Source organism: Staurois parvus, unplaced genomic scaffold, assembly GCF_062004578.1.
Source record: "Staurois parvus isolate SC_StPar_1 unplaced genomic scaffold, SC_StPar_1.0 ptg000831l, whole genome shotgun sequence".
Taxonomy (NCBI): Eukaryota; Metazoa; Chordata; class Amphibia; order Anura; family Ranidae; genus Staurois; species Staurois parvus.
Genome location: NW_028318627.1, coordinates 581,090 through 601,422, shown reverse-complemented (window position 1 = coordinate 601,422; position 20,333 = coordinate 581,090). Strand labels below are relative to the sequence as shown.

General features: G+C 47.0%; 1 protein-coding gene across 1 annotated transcript in view; it reads left to right on the top strand.

Moving 5' to 3' along the window:
• The window catches only part of LOC149443808 (protein mono-ADP-ribosyltransferase PARP15-like), a 120,287-nt gene that overhangs the window by 26,547 nt on the left and 73,407 nt on the right, over window positions 1-20,333 (top strand). Inside the window, exon 3 of the mRNA XM_089655264.1 lies at window positions 19,854-19,911. Within this exon, the coding sequence (XP_089511390.1) occupies window positions 19,854-19,911 (58 nt within the window). The remainder of the gene's footprint in view (window positions 1-19,853; window positions 19,912-20,333) is intronic.

Sequence of the window (20,333 nt, the reverse complement as noted above, 5' to 3'; positions counted from 1 at the left end):
ACTAACACCAACGATGGGGCACTATTCCTCCCCCCACTGACACCAACGATGGGGCACTATTCCTCCCCCCACTGACACCAACGATGGGGCACTATTCCTCCCCCCACTGACACCAACGATGGGGCACTATTCCTCCCCCCACTGACACCAACGATGGGGCACTATTCCTCCCCCCACTGACACCAACGATGGGGCACTATTCCTCCCCCCACTGTCACCAACGATGGGGCACTATTCCTCCCCCCACTGACACCAACGATGGGGCACTATTCCTCCCCCCACTGACACCAACGATGGGGCACTATTCCTCCCCCCACTGACACCAACGATGGGGCACTATTCCTCCCCCCACTGACACCAACGATGGGGCACTATTCCTCCCACTGACACCAACGATGGGGCACTATTCCTCCCACTGACACCAACGATGGGGCACTATTCCTCCCCCCACTGACACCAACGATGGGGTACTATTCCTCCCCCCACTGACACCAACGATGGGGCACTATTCCTCCCACTGACACCAACGATGGGGCACTATTCCTCCCACTGACACCAACGATGGGGCACTATTCCTCCCCCCACTGACACCAACGATGGGGCACTATTCCTCCCCCCACTGACACCAATGATGGGGCACTATTCCTCCCACTGACACCAATGATGGGGTACTATTCCTCCCACTGACACCAATGATGGGGCACTATTCCTCCCACTGATACCAATGATGGGGCACTATTCCTCCCACTGATACCAATGATGGGGCACTATTCCTCCCACTGACACCAATGATGGGGCACTATTCCTCCCACTGACACCAATGATGGGACACTATTCCTCCCACTGACACCAATGATGGGGCACTATTCCTCCCACTGACACCAATGATGGGGCACTATTCCTCCCACTGACACCAATGATGGGCACTATTCCTCTCACTGACACCAATGATGGGGCACTATTCCTCCCACTGATACCAATGATGGGGCACTATTCCCCCCACTGACACCAATGATGGGGCACTATTCCTCCCACTGACACCAACGATGGGGCACTATTCCTCCCACTGACACCAATGATGGGACACTATTCCTCCCACTGACATCAGTGATGGGGCACTATTCCTTCCACTGCAAAATTACAGTTATGAAGTAGCAACGAAAATAATTTTATGGTTGGGGGTCACCACAACATGAGGAACTGTATTAAGGGGTCTCGGCATTAGAAAGGTTGAGAACCACTGGTATACGTAATACTTACACAAAAAAAAAAAGAGGAAAAAAAACAGTGTACATCAACACACACATATCTTATATAAACCCCATTCAGTGAAAAATGAATAAAACAATAAATCACATCAGCGTGCATACATGTGAGCAAAATAAGTGCAACAGCACACAACACAGATGTCTATTATGGGGCTCATAAAGTCCACAAACATGGATGAAACACTCGGATGAAACACTCGTGCTGGTATTTGTGTGAAAAGTGGGTTGATTGTTGACAGAAGATAATCCGACCACCGGCTAGATCAGCCTCTCACCTTAAAACTTCGAGCCTTTGCGGGTCAAAGCGCTTAATGTGGATCCTTCTCTCAGATCCTTCAAGTCTGCTGTCACTTCCAAAGGATCAGCTCCCACCGCACACAAATCTCCCTCTAGGGGTCAGCACTCCAATAATGGCTCCTCTCCAGGCAAGGTCAAATGCTGCGCTATCATCTCATTTAAAACACAAAACACGCTCCCATTGTGCAGTATGTTTATTTCCAGTGATAAAATAATAATAAGTCAATGGCGCACTCACATCAAATGGTAGAAATCACAGCTCCAACCTCATGCTTTTGGATGAAGTGTATATGCATGGGTGTACAAGGGTGGACCAAGATGGCCGCCACTCCAGGAAGTGCATCACTACGTCAGGCCGACGCGTTGCGTCACAATACCATGTGACTTCCTCAGGGCTAGCGTCCATAGTGACGAACCTCCCTTAAGTATCCGGCATAAGCAGAGGGAACTCCTCGAGGGCGGATCAATACCCGCATCACCATTCCGCCCTCATCTCCCGCAGACATATTCTCGTAGACCACAGGGAGAGCCTACACTGCCCAGCTATATCAAGGCTGGGATATCTCCAACAGAGACAAACAATGGAGCCCCAAAATACCCCATAATGTGATGACCGCTTACTATTGAGCATTCGCCCATAATAAATAAAAAATAATATAAATATAATATAAAAACTGCCTGGGGTGATAAACAATTTTTTTTAATAAACCCCACAATAAAAACATGTATTAAAATATAGATATAGATATATAATATATATCTATATCTATATATATATCTATCTATATATATATATATATATATATATATATATATATATATGAATACGAAAAAAACTACCCCCAAAAAAATAATAAAATATATAAATGATTTCTAAAAATAATCTAAAAATATTCCATAAAAAGAAATATATATATATATATATATATATATATATATATATATATATATATATATAGGGAGTCTATAAATATATATATATATATGTATATCTATATATAGATATATATATATATATATATAGATATATATATTATTATTATTATTATACAGTATTTATAAAGCGCCAATAGTTGGCTCAGCGCTGTACATTACAAAGGGGGACAGAACATGTGACAGAACAATACCAATACAATGCAAAACATGAGGGGATTGAGGGCCCTGCTCCTTGAAGCTTACAATCTAGGAGGGAGGGGATGGTGGCACAGGAGGAGATAGCTGTGGGGGATGGGGTGGTAGGAAGAGTGGAGGAGGTCAGCAAGTTAGCAGGGGGTGGGGTAGGTTTCCCTGAAGAGATGGGTTTTCAGGGTGCGCCTAAAGGAGAGGAGAGTAGGTGATAATCTGATGGGTTGGGGCAGGGAGTTCCAGAGGATGGGTGACACCCTGGAGAAGTCCTGGAGGCGGGCATAAATATAAAATATATGCCTAAGGAATCTATAAGCTCCACCCATAACTAACTATTGAAAGTCCATATAGACCACATCCAAAAGCTCAAGTTGGCTCCAATATATATGCAATAATGTATACATGTAATTAAAACATAATATAAAGTCGATCATGTAAAATCGATCATATAAAATGAACACATCACACATGGTAGAAAAAAGCATACAAAATGATATAAAATAAAAACATCACATATAGTAGAAAAAACGTACAATGTCAACCCAAGTACCTATCTCAAGGAAATCCCTACTTATCGCCAGATTCTCAAAATATACAAATTATCCAGCTCCTTCAATAATCTGAAATAAATATAAATCAAATTCTATATTGAGTCCTTTGGGGGCATATGTTTGCATAATATAAATCCACTTCGATTCTAATTTGCTCAGGGATCGCACCTTATGACTCCCCCCTCCAGTGCTTTCTATACTTGGTAATACCCCAAAATAGCAGATCCTTAGGGTCTTTATTATGGTATTTTGCAAAATCCTTCGACACACTATGTTTCGGGAACCCTTTTTTAACCATTAGTCGCCCGGCCAATGGCCGTTTGGCGGCTTCAGATGTGCCTCTTCATTCCGGGTGCACGCCATTTGGCGTGCTCCCGCACATGCGCCGTTTGCGGTAATGCAGAGCGGCGCAGCAGCGGGATCTGTCACGGGCCGTGCACCTCGGACACGGACGATGACAGATCCGAGTACCGGCTCCCGTTGCTGGTACCATGTGACCTGCTGTGACCAATCACAGCAGGTCACATGACAGTTGTATACAATGGATGGCTTCATTCATGCCATCCATTGTATACTAGTGCCTAGCTGTGAATGGTCACAGCTAATCACATGCACATGTCATGTGATTAGCTGTGACCAAATCACAGCTAAGCACGAAAAAAAAAAAAAAAAAGCTGAATGAATCGATTTCATTCAGGTAAATGCTTGCTTATAGTAAAGTAATTCTTTGCTATAAGCAAATTGTGTAAAAAAAAAAAAAAAAAAAAAATACTGATCACTTCCCCAAAGTAGTACAGTGTTACTATGGTAACATTGTACTACTTTGGTCATAGTAAAATATGAAAAACAAATCTTAAAAAAAATGTAATAAAAAATTAAATATAATAAAAAAATAAAAAAAAATGTAAAAAAAAAATATATATATATATTTTTTTCATACTGTCACCAGTCAGTGTCCCTGTTAACCGCCATGCCAGTTATATGATGACGCTGTACTGCACTGGTGACAATATGTAAAAAAAAAATAGTGAAAATAATTTTTTTAATTTTTTCATTTTCCGAAAAATTATGACATAAAAATACAACTTCAAAAAACTCGCCATTCCTCTTATAAAGTACGTCGGACTGTCTACTCTGCAAAAAGGGGTCATTTGGGGGATATCTGTACTGTCCTGACATTTGGGGGATATCTGCACTGTCCTGACATTTGGGGGATATCTGCACTGTCCTGACATTTGGGGGATATCTGTACTGTCCTGACATTTGGGGGATATCTGTACCGTCCTGGCATTTGGGGGGATATCTGTACCGTCCTGACATTTGGGGGATATCTGTACTGTCCTGACATTTGGGGGATATCTGTACTGTCCTGACATTTGGGGGATATCTTTACTGTCCTGACATTTGGGGGATATCTGTACTGTCCTGACATTTGGGGGATATCTGTACTATTCTGACATTCTTGGACCTCAAGAAATTAGATTGGCCGTCAGTACTTCAGGATTGATCAATAATCAGATCTATACCATAGTTTGTGAACTCTATAAGTTTCCTACAAACTAAAAAATACATCCTAATTTGGGTTATTTTCACCAAAGACATGGAGCAGAATACATCTCGGCCTAAATTTATGAAGAACAATTATTTATTTGTAAACTTTTATAACAGAAACAAAGAAAAATGTGTTTTTTTTTCAAAATTTTTGGTCTATTTTTGTTAATTTAGCAAAAAATAAAAACCCCAGCGGTGATTAAATACCACCAAAAAAAAGCTCTAGTTGTGTGAAGAAAATTTTAGTTTGGGTACAATGTTGTATGACCGCGCAATTGTCATTCAAAGTGTGAGAGCGCTGAAACCTGAAAAATGGCCTGGGGGCAGGAAGGGGGGAAATTGCACGGTATTGAAATGGTTAAAATTCTGTACATGTTCCCGTAATCTGACCCAGAGAGGTCTTTTGGTTCTCCCTATGTATTGTAAACCACAACGGCATTGCAGCGCGTAAAGGACACCCTCAGTCCTACATGAAATAAATTCATCAATAACGTACTCTTTCTTATTTGCAGATGAAGTAAAACAATTCCTTTTTAAATTCTTTCCTTTTGTAGCTTTGCACGCATAACATTTCCCTTGCATGGGAAAAAGCCCTTTTGGTCTAAAAACGTTACTTTTTTATTTTTAACAGGAGGATCAGGAACACTTTTCACCACTTTGTCCCTTTATTGATGGGGCTTTTCTATACCTAAAAATTGGGAACTCAGATATCACATCCTTTAAAACTGGATCTGCTTTCAATAATGGCCAATGTCTTCTAAAAATAGTCTCCACTTTCTTAAATGAATATTAAAATCTAAACATACGGCCAACTGATCTATTTGATCATCCTTTTTTCCTTCTTTATCCTTAAGAAACAGATCCCTATCTGTATCTCCTATTTCATAAACCACCTTATTCATTTCATATTGGGAATAGTCCTTATCAACAAACCTTTGACCTAGCTTTTTTGATAGCTTTTTTGCCTGATGATAAAAATCTTCCTGTGTCATACAGTTCCTCTGGAGTCTAATCACTTGACCCGTCAGTACATTTAGTAGCCATGATGGAAAATGGCAACTATCTTACCCATTCCTATCGACACTCTTAAAATATGTCTTGGTGGTAATCTTCCCATATTTAATCCCAATATCCAAATCCAAAAAACGAATCCATTCACGGTCATGTTCTTTTATTGTTAACATTTAAATTATTTAAAAAACATAATACATCTTCCTCCTTGCCTTTCCATAACACCATGACGTCATCTATATATCTTTTATATAATAATAATTCTTTAGGGGGTCCTAGATACACAGCCTCTTCTTCCCAGTGGGCCATAAAAAAATTAGCCACACTAGGGGCAAAACGGGCCCCCATAGCTACACTGTAAGGGACCGCCTGGCGGTACCACTAGCACTCCACTGAATAGGCGTCCCCAGCGCACGGAGTCTAAGTCCCAGGGTGCTTGTTCACCAGGGCCCCTGATGGTGGGGATGGACTTGGAGCCCCCTGAGACCAGGTCGTGGCTACTGGGTGCGTCCGTCAGTGGTAGTGGTGGGAGGGGCTTAAAAGTTGAACTTACTCCTAGTGCACAGGGAGAGGGGATCAGGAGTGTGTAAGGTCATTTTTTCCCCGCAGTCGGTGGGCCCAGTCTTGGGGTTCACCCTGCAGGAGGGAGATGACGAACCCCACCTTCACGGATTCAGTCACAAAGGTTCGTGGTTGCAACTCAAAATAGAGGAGACAGGACTCACGGAATGACCTGAAGCGTGTGGTGCGGTCCCCATGAAACCGTTCCGGTAGGGGTACTCGGGGTTCGGCCGCCGGGAGTGGGGCGGATGCCCCAGAAACCGGTACAGGGGCTGCTACGGCCGGAGGTGCGGGGACCGCGGCCTGTGGGGCAGAAACGGATATAGTGCAGGTCTGGAAGTGATTCTCAATCTGCTGACATCTGTCCTGCAGGGCCGATACGGCCTGCGTCAAGTTAGACAGGTGCCTGCAGATCTCCTCAAGCGGCGAGGGCCCTCCTCTAGACTCAGTCATGGCCTTCTGGTACTGTAAGGGACCGCCTGGCGGTACCACTAGCACTCCACTGAATAGGCGTCCCCAGCGCACGGAGTCTAAGTCCCAGGGTGCTTGTTCACCAGGGCCCCTGATGGTGGGGATGGACTTGGAGCCCCCTGAGACCAGGTCGTGGCTACTGGGTGCGTCCGTCAGTGGTAGTGGTATGCGCCAAGGGCTCCCACGGGGAAGAGTCTGATATGAGGAGGTCAGCAGACCCCACTGCACGGGATGGATGGATGGATGAGCAAGGTCAGACGGGCCGGGTCGGTAACAGAGAGGACGGCAAGGTACAAGGCAGCGGGCATAGAATAGTCGGGTCACACGCCAGGTCAGCAACAGCAGGTCAAATCCAATAGGGGGCATTCAGGAGAGAGGTCAGGCAAAGCAAGGGTCTGGGCAGGAGAAATACAGCAAGGTCAGGTACAATCCGGGTCAGCAACTTACAATACACAGGTTCACGGATACAGGATACAGGTAAGACCAGAAGGCACTCAATGACAGCTCAGGGTCGTTTAAATATCCCGCCCTGCGCTGCCATTGGTGCCCAGCGGGCGGCCGCGGCTTCTACTGCGCATGCGCGAACTCGAACGCCGCGGCCGGCCCGGACCCAGTGCTCGAGTCCCTGCACAGGGCGGCACACTGCGCCTGCGCCGGGACCATAGCGGTGGGGATCGAGGGGATCCCTGACATACACCTTTAATTTGATTATAGAAGGAATTGTTGTACCAAAAGTAATTGCGTGTCAAGCAAAATTCTAGGCACTCTAAGATATATTTTCTCTGCCCTTCTGTGAGATTCCCATATTTCCTTAGACCCCATTCAGTGGCTTCCATACCATCTCCATGGCCTATAATCGTATACAGAGATGATAATCCGCCGTAGCCATAATAACATTACTATAATCTTCTTCTAGTTTATCAAGTAACTGTATGAGATGCTTAGTATCTCTTACAAAGGTGTCAGGGCAGGAGCTGGGAAACGGACAGGCAGGCCTAAAATCAATGTAACGCACAGGCTGACGACAACCACCACCCACAGACCGGAGTCCCTCAGGGCGCGGAGTCTAAGTCCCAGGCTGCCCTTCACCAGGGCCCCTGATGGTGGGGATGGACTTGACGCAGCCAGGAACCAGGTCGCGGCCCCCGAGGCACCCCAGCTGCGGTAATGGCCGCCGCCAATGGCGTGTAGCTAGTGGTAAAGACAATAGAGTAGTCAGACAGGCCGGGTCAACAACAACGAGACAAAAACGGTACAGGACAGCAGACGAGAATCACAGGTCACGAGCCGGGTTCAGCAACGGAGGGTCAGATCAAAGGAGAACACACAAAATGGTCAGGTCACAAGCCGAGTCAGATTCCAGGAGAGTCACGAGAGTCAGAACAGAGTAATAGCAACACAAAGACACAAGACACAAGTGCAAAGAGCATGTGCGGAACACAGGCTTATATGTCATCAGCCACACCCCTCTGGGGGATGGACCTCAGAGACCTGAAGGCATAAAAGGATTTCCACCATGCTCTGCAAAAATCCAAGATGGATGCCAGCACATGGAGTAACATAACCTCTGGTAAAAAGGTAGGACCATGACAAAAGGACCTAGTTTCCTTGACAAAAGGTTGTAGAAATACATCGACGTATTGTCCTAACCGTGCCAACAAAGACCCAATCCCATTCACAATGGGACGTCCTGGCGGTATATCTCTATTCTTATGTATTTTAGGGATAGTGTAAATAATCGGTATTCTGCATACCTCAGGTACTAAGTATCTGGCTTCTTTTTTATTTAAATATTCCTTCGCAAGTCCCCTTTTCACTAGTTTGTCTAATTCCTTTTTATTTTTCACAGTAGGGTCCTTCATTAATAATTGATAGGTACTATTATCTCCCAGTTGTGTACCAAGTTCCTCCAAGTAATAATCTTTTGACATCACCACTATTCCTCCTCCCTTGTCAGCTGGCCTAATAACAATATCGTCTATATTGGTCAAAGATTGAATTCCGTTCCGTATGGCTACATTAGGCCGTATTCTTGGGAGTTTCAAAACTTCTAAATCATGACTGACCATCTTTTTGAAAGCTTCAACTTGCCTATTCCTGGGGATTAAATAAGGATTTATTGCACAAAGTAGTGTGACGAACATCACTACTTGGGGCACTACTTAAAACATTCTTTGCACCAGGTAAACCAATAAAATGTTTTTTAATGTTTACCTTTCTAATGAATTTTTGCAAATCAACAAAGATATCAAATTTATCTGTGGGTTTGGGTGGAGCAAATTTCAATCCCTTATCCAAAACTAATAATTCTTCTTTGCTAAATTCAATCCCACTAATATTGAAAACACCTTTGCCTACTATTTTCTTTTTCGCTTGGGCCTTCCGTCCGGCCCTACATCCTCTTGTCTTCCTGGACTTCTGCTGATCCATCCTTCTCTCCTGGGACTTCTTTCCACATAATCTTTCCCTAAAAAACCTCTCTGTTGGTAGTCATAGTCCAATGGTTCGTACCTGTTGTATACGGGTACAGGACATCTACCTTCAAATCTCGGTCCTTGCCATCCTTCATTGTATTGTATAGGACTTCTAGGATAAAAGGATCTATTATACTGCCTCGGTGGATAAGATGATCTGTAGGGCTGATAATAATTGGGTTTGGGGTAGTAAGGTTTGTAAGGGGGGCGATAGGGCTTACCATTCATATTACTCCTACCATGTGGTTTTTTATGAAACTAACCTCCATTTTTAGGTCTCCGTCCTTTTTGTGGCATATAGTATCCTTTTTCCCCTTGTGCATAATTCACAAGGGGATTCCCTTTTCCTTGACTTCTATATTCCACTTGATTTTCATTATCCTGCCCTTTCATGGATTCTATTCATACTTCTTTTGCAGGTGTAGTATTGGCTGAACTAAATTCAGTCTCTCCATTAGAGGATTGCCATTTAAAAACCTGATCTTTATTAAAATCATTTACATCTCTTTGGTACAGTCAGGTCCATAAATATTGGGACATCAACACAATTCTAACATTTTTGGCTCTATACGCCACCACAATGGATTTGAAATGAAACGAACAAGATGTGCTTTAACTGCAGACTGTCAGCTTTAATTTGAGAGTATTTACATCCAAATCAGGTGAACGGTGTAGGAATGACAACAGTTTGCATATGTGCCTCCCACTTGTTAAGGGACCAAAAGTAATGGGACAGAATAATAATCATATATCAAACTTTCACTTTTTAATACTTGGTTGCAAATCCTTTGCAGTCAATGACAGCCTGAAGTGTGGAATGCATAGACATCAGCAGACGCTGGGTGTCATCCCTGGTGATGCTCTGCCAGGCCTCTACTGCAACTGTCTTCAGTTCCTGCTTGTTCTTGGGGCATTTTCCCTTCAGTTTTGTCTTCAGCAAGTGAAATGCTCAATCGGATTCAGGTCAGGTGATGGACTTGGCCATTGCAGAACATTACACTTCTTTGGTGTCTTTTGCAGTCTGCTTTGGGTCATTGTCCATCTGCACTGTGAAGCGTCCAATGAGTTGTGAAGCATTTGGCTGAATATGAGCCGATAATATTCCCGAAACACTTCACAATTCATCCGGCTGCTTCTGTCAGCAGTCACATCATCAATAAATACAAGAGAAGCAGTTCCATTGGCAGCCATACATGCCCACGCCATGACACTACCACCACCATGATCACTGATGAGGTGGTATGCTTAGGATCATGAGCAGTTCCTTCTCCATCCTCTTCTCTTCCCATCACTCTGGTACAAGTTGATGTCGGTCTCATCTCTCCATAGGATGTTGTTCCAGAACTGTGAAGGCTTTTTTACATGTCGTTTGGCAAACTCTAATCTGGCCTTCCTGTTTTTGAGGCTCACCAATGGTTTCCATCTTGTGGTGAACCCTCTGTATTCACTCTGGTGAAGTCTTCTCTTGATTGGTGACTTTGACACACATACACCTACCTCCTGGAGAGTGTTCTTGATCTGGCCAACTGTTGTGAAGGGTGTTTTCTTCACCAGGGAAAGAATTCTTCGCTCATCCACCACAGTTGTTTTCCGTGGTCTTCCGGGTCTTTTGGTGTTGCTGAGCTCACCGGTGCGTTCCTTCTTTTTAAGAATGTTCCAAACAGTTGTTTTGGCCACGCCTAATGTTTTTGCTATCTCTCTGATGGGTTTGTTTTGTTTTTTTCAGCCTAATGATGGCTTCACTGATAGTGACAGCTCTTTGGATCTCATCTTGAGAGTTGACAGCAACAGATTCCAAATGCAAATAGCACACTTGAAATGAACTCTGGACCTTTTATCTGCACATTGTAATTGGGATAATGAGGGAATAACACACACCTGGCCATGGAACAGCTGAGAAGCCAATTGTCCCATTACTTTTGGTCCCTTAACAAATGGGAGGCACATATGCAAACTGTTGTAATTCCTACACCGTTCATTTCAAATCCATTGTGGTGGTGTATAGAGCCAAAAATGTTAGAATTGTGTCGATGTCCCAATATTTATGGACCTGACTGTATATTCCACTTGATTTTCATTATCCTGCCCTTTCATGGATTCTATTCATACTTCTTTTGCAGGTGTAGTATTGGCTGAACTAAATTCAGTCTCTCCATTAGAGGATTGCCATTTAAAAAACTGATCTTTATTAAAATCATTTACATCTCTTTGGTATTTTCTCATTTTTTTATTTTTCACTTCTAGATCTATTTTTTCTAGGTCCTTATTAAGTCTTTTAGCAAGATTATCCATTTCCGGGGAATTTTTAAGGGGTTCCATTTTTCCTTTTATATCTAAAACCTGTGTCTCTAAAAGTCTCATTTTCCTTTGTTTACGTTTTAGTAAAAATTGGATTAATTCTAAACTTTTATCATGAAAAAAATTAAACCATTCATCCTTAGAATCCTGGTCTAATAATCCATCACTAATGGGCACGTCGCACCTAAAACTTCTTGGAACAAGTCTATCTTTTTGATACTTTTCATGGGTAGTCATGTCCCACCATAATCTAACTTTCTTCTCCATCACATGACCCAGTCTCCTATAAAGGGTATTCAAATCCCCTGTGGATTAATAATGGGTTTTACTAAAAATATCCTCTATATTGATAGACCGGTTTATAGAGGTCTATGTGAGTAGCGCTACATTCCTCCCTGTATTAGTTTAACATGATCATTGGTATGTGATTCTAATGTTGGCAGCTTCTCTTAGTTAGGTGGGTTGGGTTATTCCCTTTTAATTGAGGCAGGAGGTTCACACCATGACCACCGCTGATGCTCCCCAGTGTCGGGGGGTGATACTCCCCGGTGTTGGGGGGCAATGCTCCCCAGTGTCGGGGGGCGATGCTCCATTTTCACCATTTTGTAGTTGAAGAAAACGGAAGTTCTTAGAATTTATATTAGAATAGAAAGTCTAAACACAGCAGATAATGGAAAGTGCCTGCGTGTGTAACACTCTGGGTCCAAAGACAAGGCGCTCACCAGACATGGAATCCCATCTGCCAATCAAAAAAGAGGGGAACAGAAGGGGGAAGAGGTTAGCCCAATATCCATTGTTGAAGTGCTTAGAAGGGTCATTTTTTTAAAAATAACAAACATTTTATACTTACCTGCTCTGTGTAATGGATTTCCACAGAGCAGCCCGGAATCCTCCTCTTCTGGGGTCCCCCTGCTGGCGCTCCTGGCTCTTCCCTCTTCATCAGGTACCCCCATAGTAGTGGTGGGCTGAACACTCCCCCCGTTCGGTTCTCAGTCAAACATTTGAACCTAAAGAAAGTTCTACCGTGAAAATCGAACATAATGCAAGTCTATGGGACTTGAACTTGTAAATTCAAACGTGCCCATTTTCAAGGCTTATAGGCAAGTGTTTGGCCATTAAAGGGGTAAGGGGACTCTGGGATGGCTCTGAGAGATACGAATCAGTGAAAAGCTGTTTTACAATAAAAGGGGCAGTAATTTTTCATTTCATTGAATATCATGCCTGGTGGGGGGGGGGGGGGTTCCCCTTAAACTACCTGCACATCTATACAATGTATAGAACCTGAATAACAAAGGTCAAAGGCTCCTACAGTAGTTAGTTTCACATAAATTTTACAGTAATTGTGCCCAATAACCATAGAAGCCACCTATCAGTGCTGTCAATCAGTGCCACCTAACAGTGCCAGTCAGTGCCGCCTATCAGTGCCATATATGAGTGCTGCATTTTAGTGCCCATCAGCGATGCCTGTCAATGCCCATCAGTGCCCATCAGTGCCGCCTATCAGTGCCCATCAGTGCAGCCTCATTAGCGCACATCAGTGAAGGAGAAAAATCACTTATTTACAAAATTTTATAACAGAAACTAAGAAAAAACGTTTTTTTTTTCAAAATGTTCAGTTGTTTTTGGTTTGTTTAGCAAAAAATAAAAAACCCCGAGGTGATTAAATACCATCAAAAGAGAGCTCTATCTGTCACAAAAAAAATATAAAAATGTAATCTAGGTACAGTGTTGCATGACCGTGCAATTGTCATTCAAAATGTGACAGCTCTGAAAGCTGAAAATTGGCCTGGGCAGGAAGGGGGTAGAAGTGTCCGGTGGGCAGGAAGGGGGTAGAAGTGTCCGGTGGGCAGGAAGGGGGTAGAAGTGCCCTGTAGGCAGGAAGGGGGTAGAAGTGTCCGGTGGGCAGGAAGGGGGTAGAAGTGTCCGGTGGGCAGGAAGGGGGTAGAAGTGCCCGGTAGGCATGAAAGGGGTAGAAGTGCCCTGTAGGCAGGAAGGGGGTGACAGCGCCCGGTAGGGAGGAAGGGGGTGACAGTGCCCAGTAGGCAGGATGGGGGTGACAGTGCCCTGTGGGCAGGAAGGGGGTAGAAGTGTCCGGTGGTCAGGAAGGGGGTAGAAGTGTCCTGTGGGCAGGAAGGGGGTGACAGTGTCTTGTAGGCAGGAAGGGGGTAGAAGTGTCCGGTAGGCAGGAAGGGGGTGACAGTTCCTTGTAGGCAGGAAGGGGGTATAAGTGTCCAGTAGGCAGGAAGGGGGAGACAGTGCCGGTGGCCAGGAAGGGGGTAGAGGTGCCCGGTAGGCAGGAAGGGGGTGACAGTGCCCTGTAGGCAGGAAGGGGGTATAGGTTCCCTGTAGGCATGTTCCTTTTTGTAACCGCTTTCTTCTGTATAGAACCTACCTGACATTTTTATTAAAAAAAAACAAAAAAAAAAACAAAGCAGCGTGGGGTCCCCCCTCCCTAATGTATACCAGACCCTTTAGGTCTGGTAGGAAGGTTACGAGGGATCCCACAGTGAAATTTTTTTTCAGAAAAGTGCGTGGGGTTTCCCCTAAAAGCCATACCAGACCCTTTAGGCCTGGTAGGACTTTGAGGGGGGACCCCACCCTCCAAAAATGGGGAAAAGAGTGTGGGGTCCCCCTAAATTCCTACCAGACCCTTGATCCAAGCATAGGCCTGGCATTCCAGGAAAGGGGGGGACAAACGAGCGCCCCTCTTCCTCCCTGGGCCATGTGCCCTCAATATTGGGATGGTGTCCCTATGCCGTTGAGGACAAGGGCCTCTTCCCCACAACCCTGGGCTGTGGTTGTGGGGGTCTGCGGGTGGGGGGCTTATCGGAATCTGGAAGCCCCCTTTAACAAGGAGGCCCCCAGATCCCGTCCGCCCCCATGTGAATGAGTATACGGTACAAGGTACCGCTACCCGTTCACAAAAAATAGGGTGATGACGTAACAAGGGGGCGAGATCACCCCCACCCGCTTGTGACATCATCATGCCCTGTGATTGGCCACAGCATAGCACCTGACCTGTGCTCAGGTGCTATGCTTTGGGCAATCAGAATGCACAGTCAGGGCGCAGTGCACATGGGACGCAGCAGATGAATAGCCCGCCGAATGCCCTTACCGTTCATGTGTTCACAGTATACATGAATGGCCAATGTTGAGTCGAACTAACATTGGACTCGAACATGAAGACTATGACGGGAGTCACTTTGGGTGGGGGGCCCATGGAACACAGCTCACTATGGAGAGGTGGGGAGACTCCTGTCTCAGCTCCCCATATCCCTCTTATGTGTAAGTCACCCTGTGCCTGTTAGGGGTACAGGGTGAGCTGTCCTAATATTGGGGTGGGGGGTTGTGGATTGTTTGATGTCATGTGGTTGCATCCCATTGTTCTATTGTGTGTCTTACTTGGGAGCAAACTATTATGGGATGTATGTGTTTGTGTATTAGCTTAGTGGGGGGTGTCGCCAGCAGCCCTCCCTCCTGATGGGACTGTCTGTTGGTGTGTCTTTTGTTACTAATGTAGATTGCCCCGCCCTGTGTCATTATGCAGGGAGGGGGGATTGTCCCCTTGAGTGTATATATCTTGTATCTCTGTTCCAATAAACTAGTCTACCTCCTGGTTTATTTCAAGATTGGTGTCATCTAGTCTTGTATGGCCGGCTGCGGGTGTCTGTTGTCGGTGTTCAGACGGGGAAGCGGTATTCTAACGGAAATACCCAAGTGCAGTCTGGGTCGGTTCAGTGACAAAGACCATCACTAGTGATAAGATAGTGCTCAGCTACTACAACCAGGCAGGAGTTCTATGATGACATCACGCTGTATTATAGTAGTGAAAACATTCATTCATGTCTCCGATGTCAGTGGGGTCCCTGGTGTCAGTAGGGTTCCTGGTGTCAGTGGGGTTCTGGTGTCAGTGGGGATCCTGGTGTCAGTGGGGATCCTGGTGTCAGTGGGGATCCTGGTGTCAGTGGGATTCCTGGTGTCAGTGGGGTTCCTGGTGTCAGTGGGGATCCTGGTGTCAGTGGGGTTCCTGGTGTCAGTGGGGATCCTGGTGTCAGTGGGATTCCTGGTGTCAGTGGGGTTCCTGGTGTCAGTGGGGTTCTTAGAGTCAGTGGGATTCCTGGTGTCGGTGGGGTTCCTGGTGTCGGTGGGGTTCCTAGTGTCAGTGGGGTTCCTGGCTGACAGCTGAATGTTAAAAGAATTGTCTGCATTGCCCAGCAATTAAAAACATTTTATAAAAAGTGGCGTGCCCCCCTCCCCCCATCCATACCAAGCCCTTTGGGTCTGGTATGGATTTTGAGGGGAAGCCCCCACACCGCAATTTTTTTTTTAAATGGTGTGGGGGTCCCCTCCAAAATCCATACCAGACCCTTATCTGAACATGCAGCCCAGCAGGTCAGGAAAGGGGGGGACAAGCGAGCACTTCCCCACCCCGAACAATACCAGGCCACATGCCCTCAATGGGGGTGCTTTGAGGCAGGGGGGCTCCCCCCCCCAAAGCACCTTGTCCCCATGGGCCTCTTCCCCACAACCCGGGCTGGTGGTTGTGGGGGTCTGCGGGCGGGGGGCTTATCGGGATCTGGAAACCCCTTTTGTCAGGAGGCCCCCCATATCCCAGCCCCCCCTATGTGAACGAGTATGGGGTACATGGTACCACTACCCGTTTACAAAAAAAAATTGTAGTGTAAAAAATGACAGGAGACAGTCTGTGACAATTCCTTTTTTTTAAAAATAAAAATACAAATAATGTCCCCCGAAGTAGATCCAACGTCAATCACGATGCCCGCCGCCGACCCGAAAAAAGAAATTAAAAATGCACTCAGCCCTCGATACTGGCTCCTGCCGTCTGACAGCTACACCAGGATGATGATGTCACAAAGGGGCGGGATGCGATGCCATCATGGTGTGACGCCATCTTAACTCGTGACTGGCCAAAGCATTGCAACTGACTTGTGGTCAGGTCCAATGCTTTGGCCAATCGCAGTGCATTGTGGGGCCCGCCGAACTCCCGTACTGTTTGTGTGTTCACCGAACACGCGAATGGCCCACATTCCAATCGAACTTACGAACATACAGCCCTTCATTAACCCATAGTAAGCCTGTAAACAAAGGAACACAGCGAGCGCTTAATAATGGAAGCAGCTAATGCACTAAAAAAAAGGGAACAAAAAACCTTTTGAAATAGCGTGCGATAATGTAAAAGTGCAGCTCTTATAACAACATAAATAAATTATAAAGTGCTAGATATACCAATATTATGAAAGATTGTGGAAAATAAATAATATCTGTTGAAGTGAACAAGTGTATGGTAATAAATGTTCAAGTAAATCCAATTTATTATGCAAAACACAAAGAATCCATGGAATTTTGGCAATTCAGCACATTGCTGACATGTAGTATACACTGACCAGTTGGAGATCTAAGATGGCCGCCGGACCTCCGTGATGGACATTAGATGGAGGGCAGGCTATATGGGACAGAAGAGGGGGGGCAGGATATATAGGACAGGAGATGGGGGGCAGGGTATACGGGACAGGAGATGGGGGGGCAGGGTATACAGGACAGGAGATGGGGGGCAGGGTATACAGGACAGGAGATGGGGGGGCAGGGTATACAGGACAGGAGATGGGGGGGCAGGGTATAAGAGACAGGAGATGGGGGGGCAAGGTATACGGGACAGGAGATGGGGGGACAGGGTATACGGGACAGGAGATGGGGGGACAGGGTATACGGGACAGGAGATGGGGGGGCAGGGTATACGGGACAGGAGATGGGGGGGCAGGGTATACGGGACAGGAGATGGGGGGCAGGGTATACGGGACAGGAGATGGGGGGCAGGGTATACGGGACAGGAGATGGGGGGGCAGGGTATACGGGACAGGAGATGGGGGGCAGGGTATACGGGACAGGAGATGGGGGGACAGGGTATACGAGACAGGAGATGGGGGGACAGGGTATACGGGACAGGAGATGGGGGGGCAGGGTATACGGGACAGGAGATGGGGGGACAGGGTATACGGGACAGGAGATGGGGGGACAGGGTATACGGGACAGGAGATGGGGGGACAGGGTATACGGGACAGGAGATGGGGGGCAGGGTATACGGGACAGGAGATGGGGGGGCAGGGTATACGGGACAGGAGATGGGGGGACAAGGTATACGGGACAGGAGATGGGGGGCAGGGTATACGGGACAGGAGATGGGGGGGCAGGGTATACGGGACAGGAGATGGGGGGGCAGGGTATACGGGACAGGAGATGGGGGGGCAGGGTATACGGGACAGGAGATGGGGGGCAGGGTATACGGGACAGGAGATGGGGGGCAGGGTATACGGGACAGGAGATGGGGGGGCAGGGTATACGGGACAGGAGATGGGGGGCAGGGTATACGGGACAGGAGATGGGGGGACAGGGTATACGAGACAGGAGATGGGGGGACAGGGTATACGGGACAGGAGATGGGGGGGCAGGGTATACGGGACAGGAGATGGGGGGACAGGGTATACGGGACAGGAGATGGGGGGACAGGGTATACGGGACAGGAGATGGGGGGACAGGGTATACGGGACAGGAGATGGGGGGCAGGGTATACGGGACAGGAGATGGGGGGGCAGGGTATACGGGACAGGAGATGGGGGGACAAGGTATACGGGACAGGAGATGGGGGGAAAGGTATACGGGACAGGAGATGGGGGGACAGGGTATACGGGACAGGAGATGGGGGGCAGGGTATACGGGACAGGAGATGGGGGGCAGGGTATACGGGACAGGAGATGGGGGGCAGGGTATACGGGACAGGAGATGGGGGGGCAGGGTATACGGGACAGGAGATGGGGGGGCAGGGTATACGGGACAGGAGATGGGGGGGCAGGGTATACGGGACAGGAGATGGGGGGGCAGGGTATAAGAGACAGGAGATGGGGGGGCAGGGTATACGGGACAGGAGATGGGGAGCAGGTTATACGGGACAGGAGATGGGGGACAAGGTATACGGGACAGGAGATGGGGGGACAGGGTATACGGGACAGGAGATGGGGGGACAGGGTATACGGGACAGGAGATGGGGGGACAGGGTATACGGGACAGGAGATGGGGGGACAGGGTATACGGGACAGGAGATGGGGGGCAGGGTATACGGGACAGGAGATGGGGGGGCAAGGTATACGGGACAGGAGACGAGGGGACCGGGTATACGGGACAGGAGACGAGGGGGGCAGGGTATACGGAACAGGAGATGGGGGGCAGGGTATACAGGACAGGAGATGGGGGGCAGGATATACAGGACAGGAGATGGGGGGCAGGATATACAGGACAGGAGATGGGGGGCAGGATATACAGGACAGGAGATGGGGGGCAGGGTATACAAGACAGGAGATGGGGGGCAGGGTATACGGAACAGGAGATGGGGGCAAGGTATACAGGACAGGAGATGGGGGCAGGATATACAGGACAGGAGATGGGGGAAGGGTATACAGGACAGGAGATGGGGGGCAAGGTATACGGGACAGGAGATGGGGGGCAAGGTATACGGGACAGGAGATGGGGGGCAGGATATACAGGACAGGATATCAAACTAAAACAAAAAGGGCCACCTAAATAGACACTTGCAAAACTATAAGCCAGGCAAGGCCTTTACTCAGTGTCCTAGGAGCTGTCTGCCCCCCAGCATCCACAGTTAGTTCCTCAGTGAGGGGGATAAAAGATCCTTCTCCAGACCAGGACTTCAGTGCAGTGCTCTCCAGAACATGTAACCCTCCAGCAATCTTCCCCAGACCCACAGCCCAGCAGCTCCTGAGGCCCAGACTGCAGTTTCTTGTCTTAGTGGAGCTGCCTCCAGGGGCAGGAAACTCCAGAGAACCGGATCCCTTCCTTCAGGGGGAAAAAAAATACTCCATTCAGGGCTCCTGCACGTGTATCACCTCCCCAGCCACCTTCTGGATGCCTCCTTCTAGGGATTGGCTGGGGCATGATAAACATTAAACTGATCATTTGAATCTCCCAACCCCATGATCTGGAAACATCTTTCAGAGGCTTGTGGGACTTATGAAACCCTCATCTCAGGAAACCCTGAACAGATCAAAACAATCAAACATTTCTGCACTAAAGTGAAGCCAAGAACTAAATATAACATAGAAGTCTATCTGGGAGGGGGAGGGGGGGGGCTGCATCTGCTATTGGATGGATCGATAAACAAATTATTGCACACAAATCTCGCTGATGTAATAATTGATCATTTTGGTGTTTTGTAGGATTATAGAGCATCTCAATCCTTGGCTGAATCCTTGGCTGAATCCTTGGCTGATGCAGGTAATAAACACTCATTATATCCTAATGATAATATATTGAAATGTCTGGCCGAATGTTGCAAAGGAAAGATGTAGCCATACACATTGGCCGGGCCAATCTAATACATTCAGGTTGGGGCGTGCAGCTCACCTTTGCCTGTATTTAGCTCCATCCCTGACCTATCCCTCCATCTCTGCTGATGAGAAGCCTGATGACAGCACGACACCCCCACCACCATGCACTGTATACTGTGTCTATAGATCACTGGTGGACCTCTAGATCTAGATTTGACAAACTCCAAAAATTGATGTATTATAGTTTTTTCAGCAATGGCTTTCTGCCCATCACTCCTCCATAGATCCTGGCTATGGGGAGCTTCAGGGTTTCAACTCATCTGTGAGTACTCACCATTTTCAGATACAGGCACATGTCCCTTTAGCTCC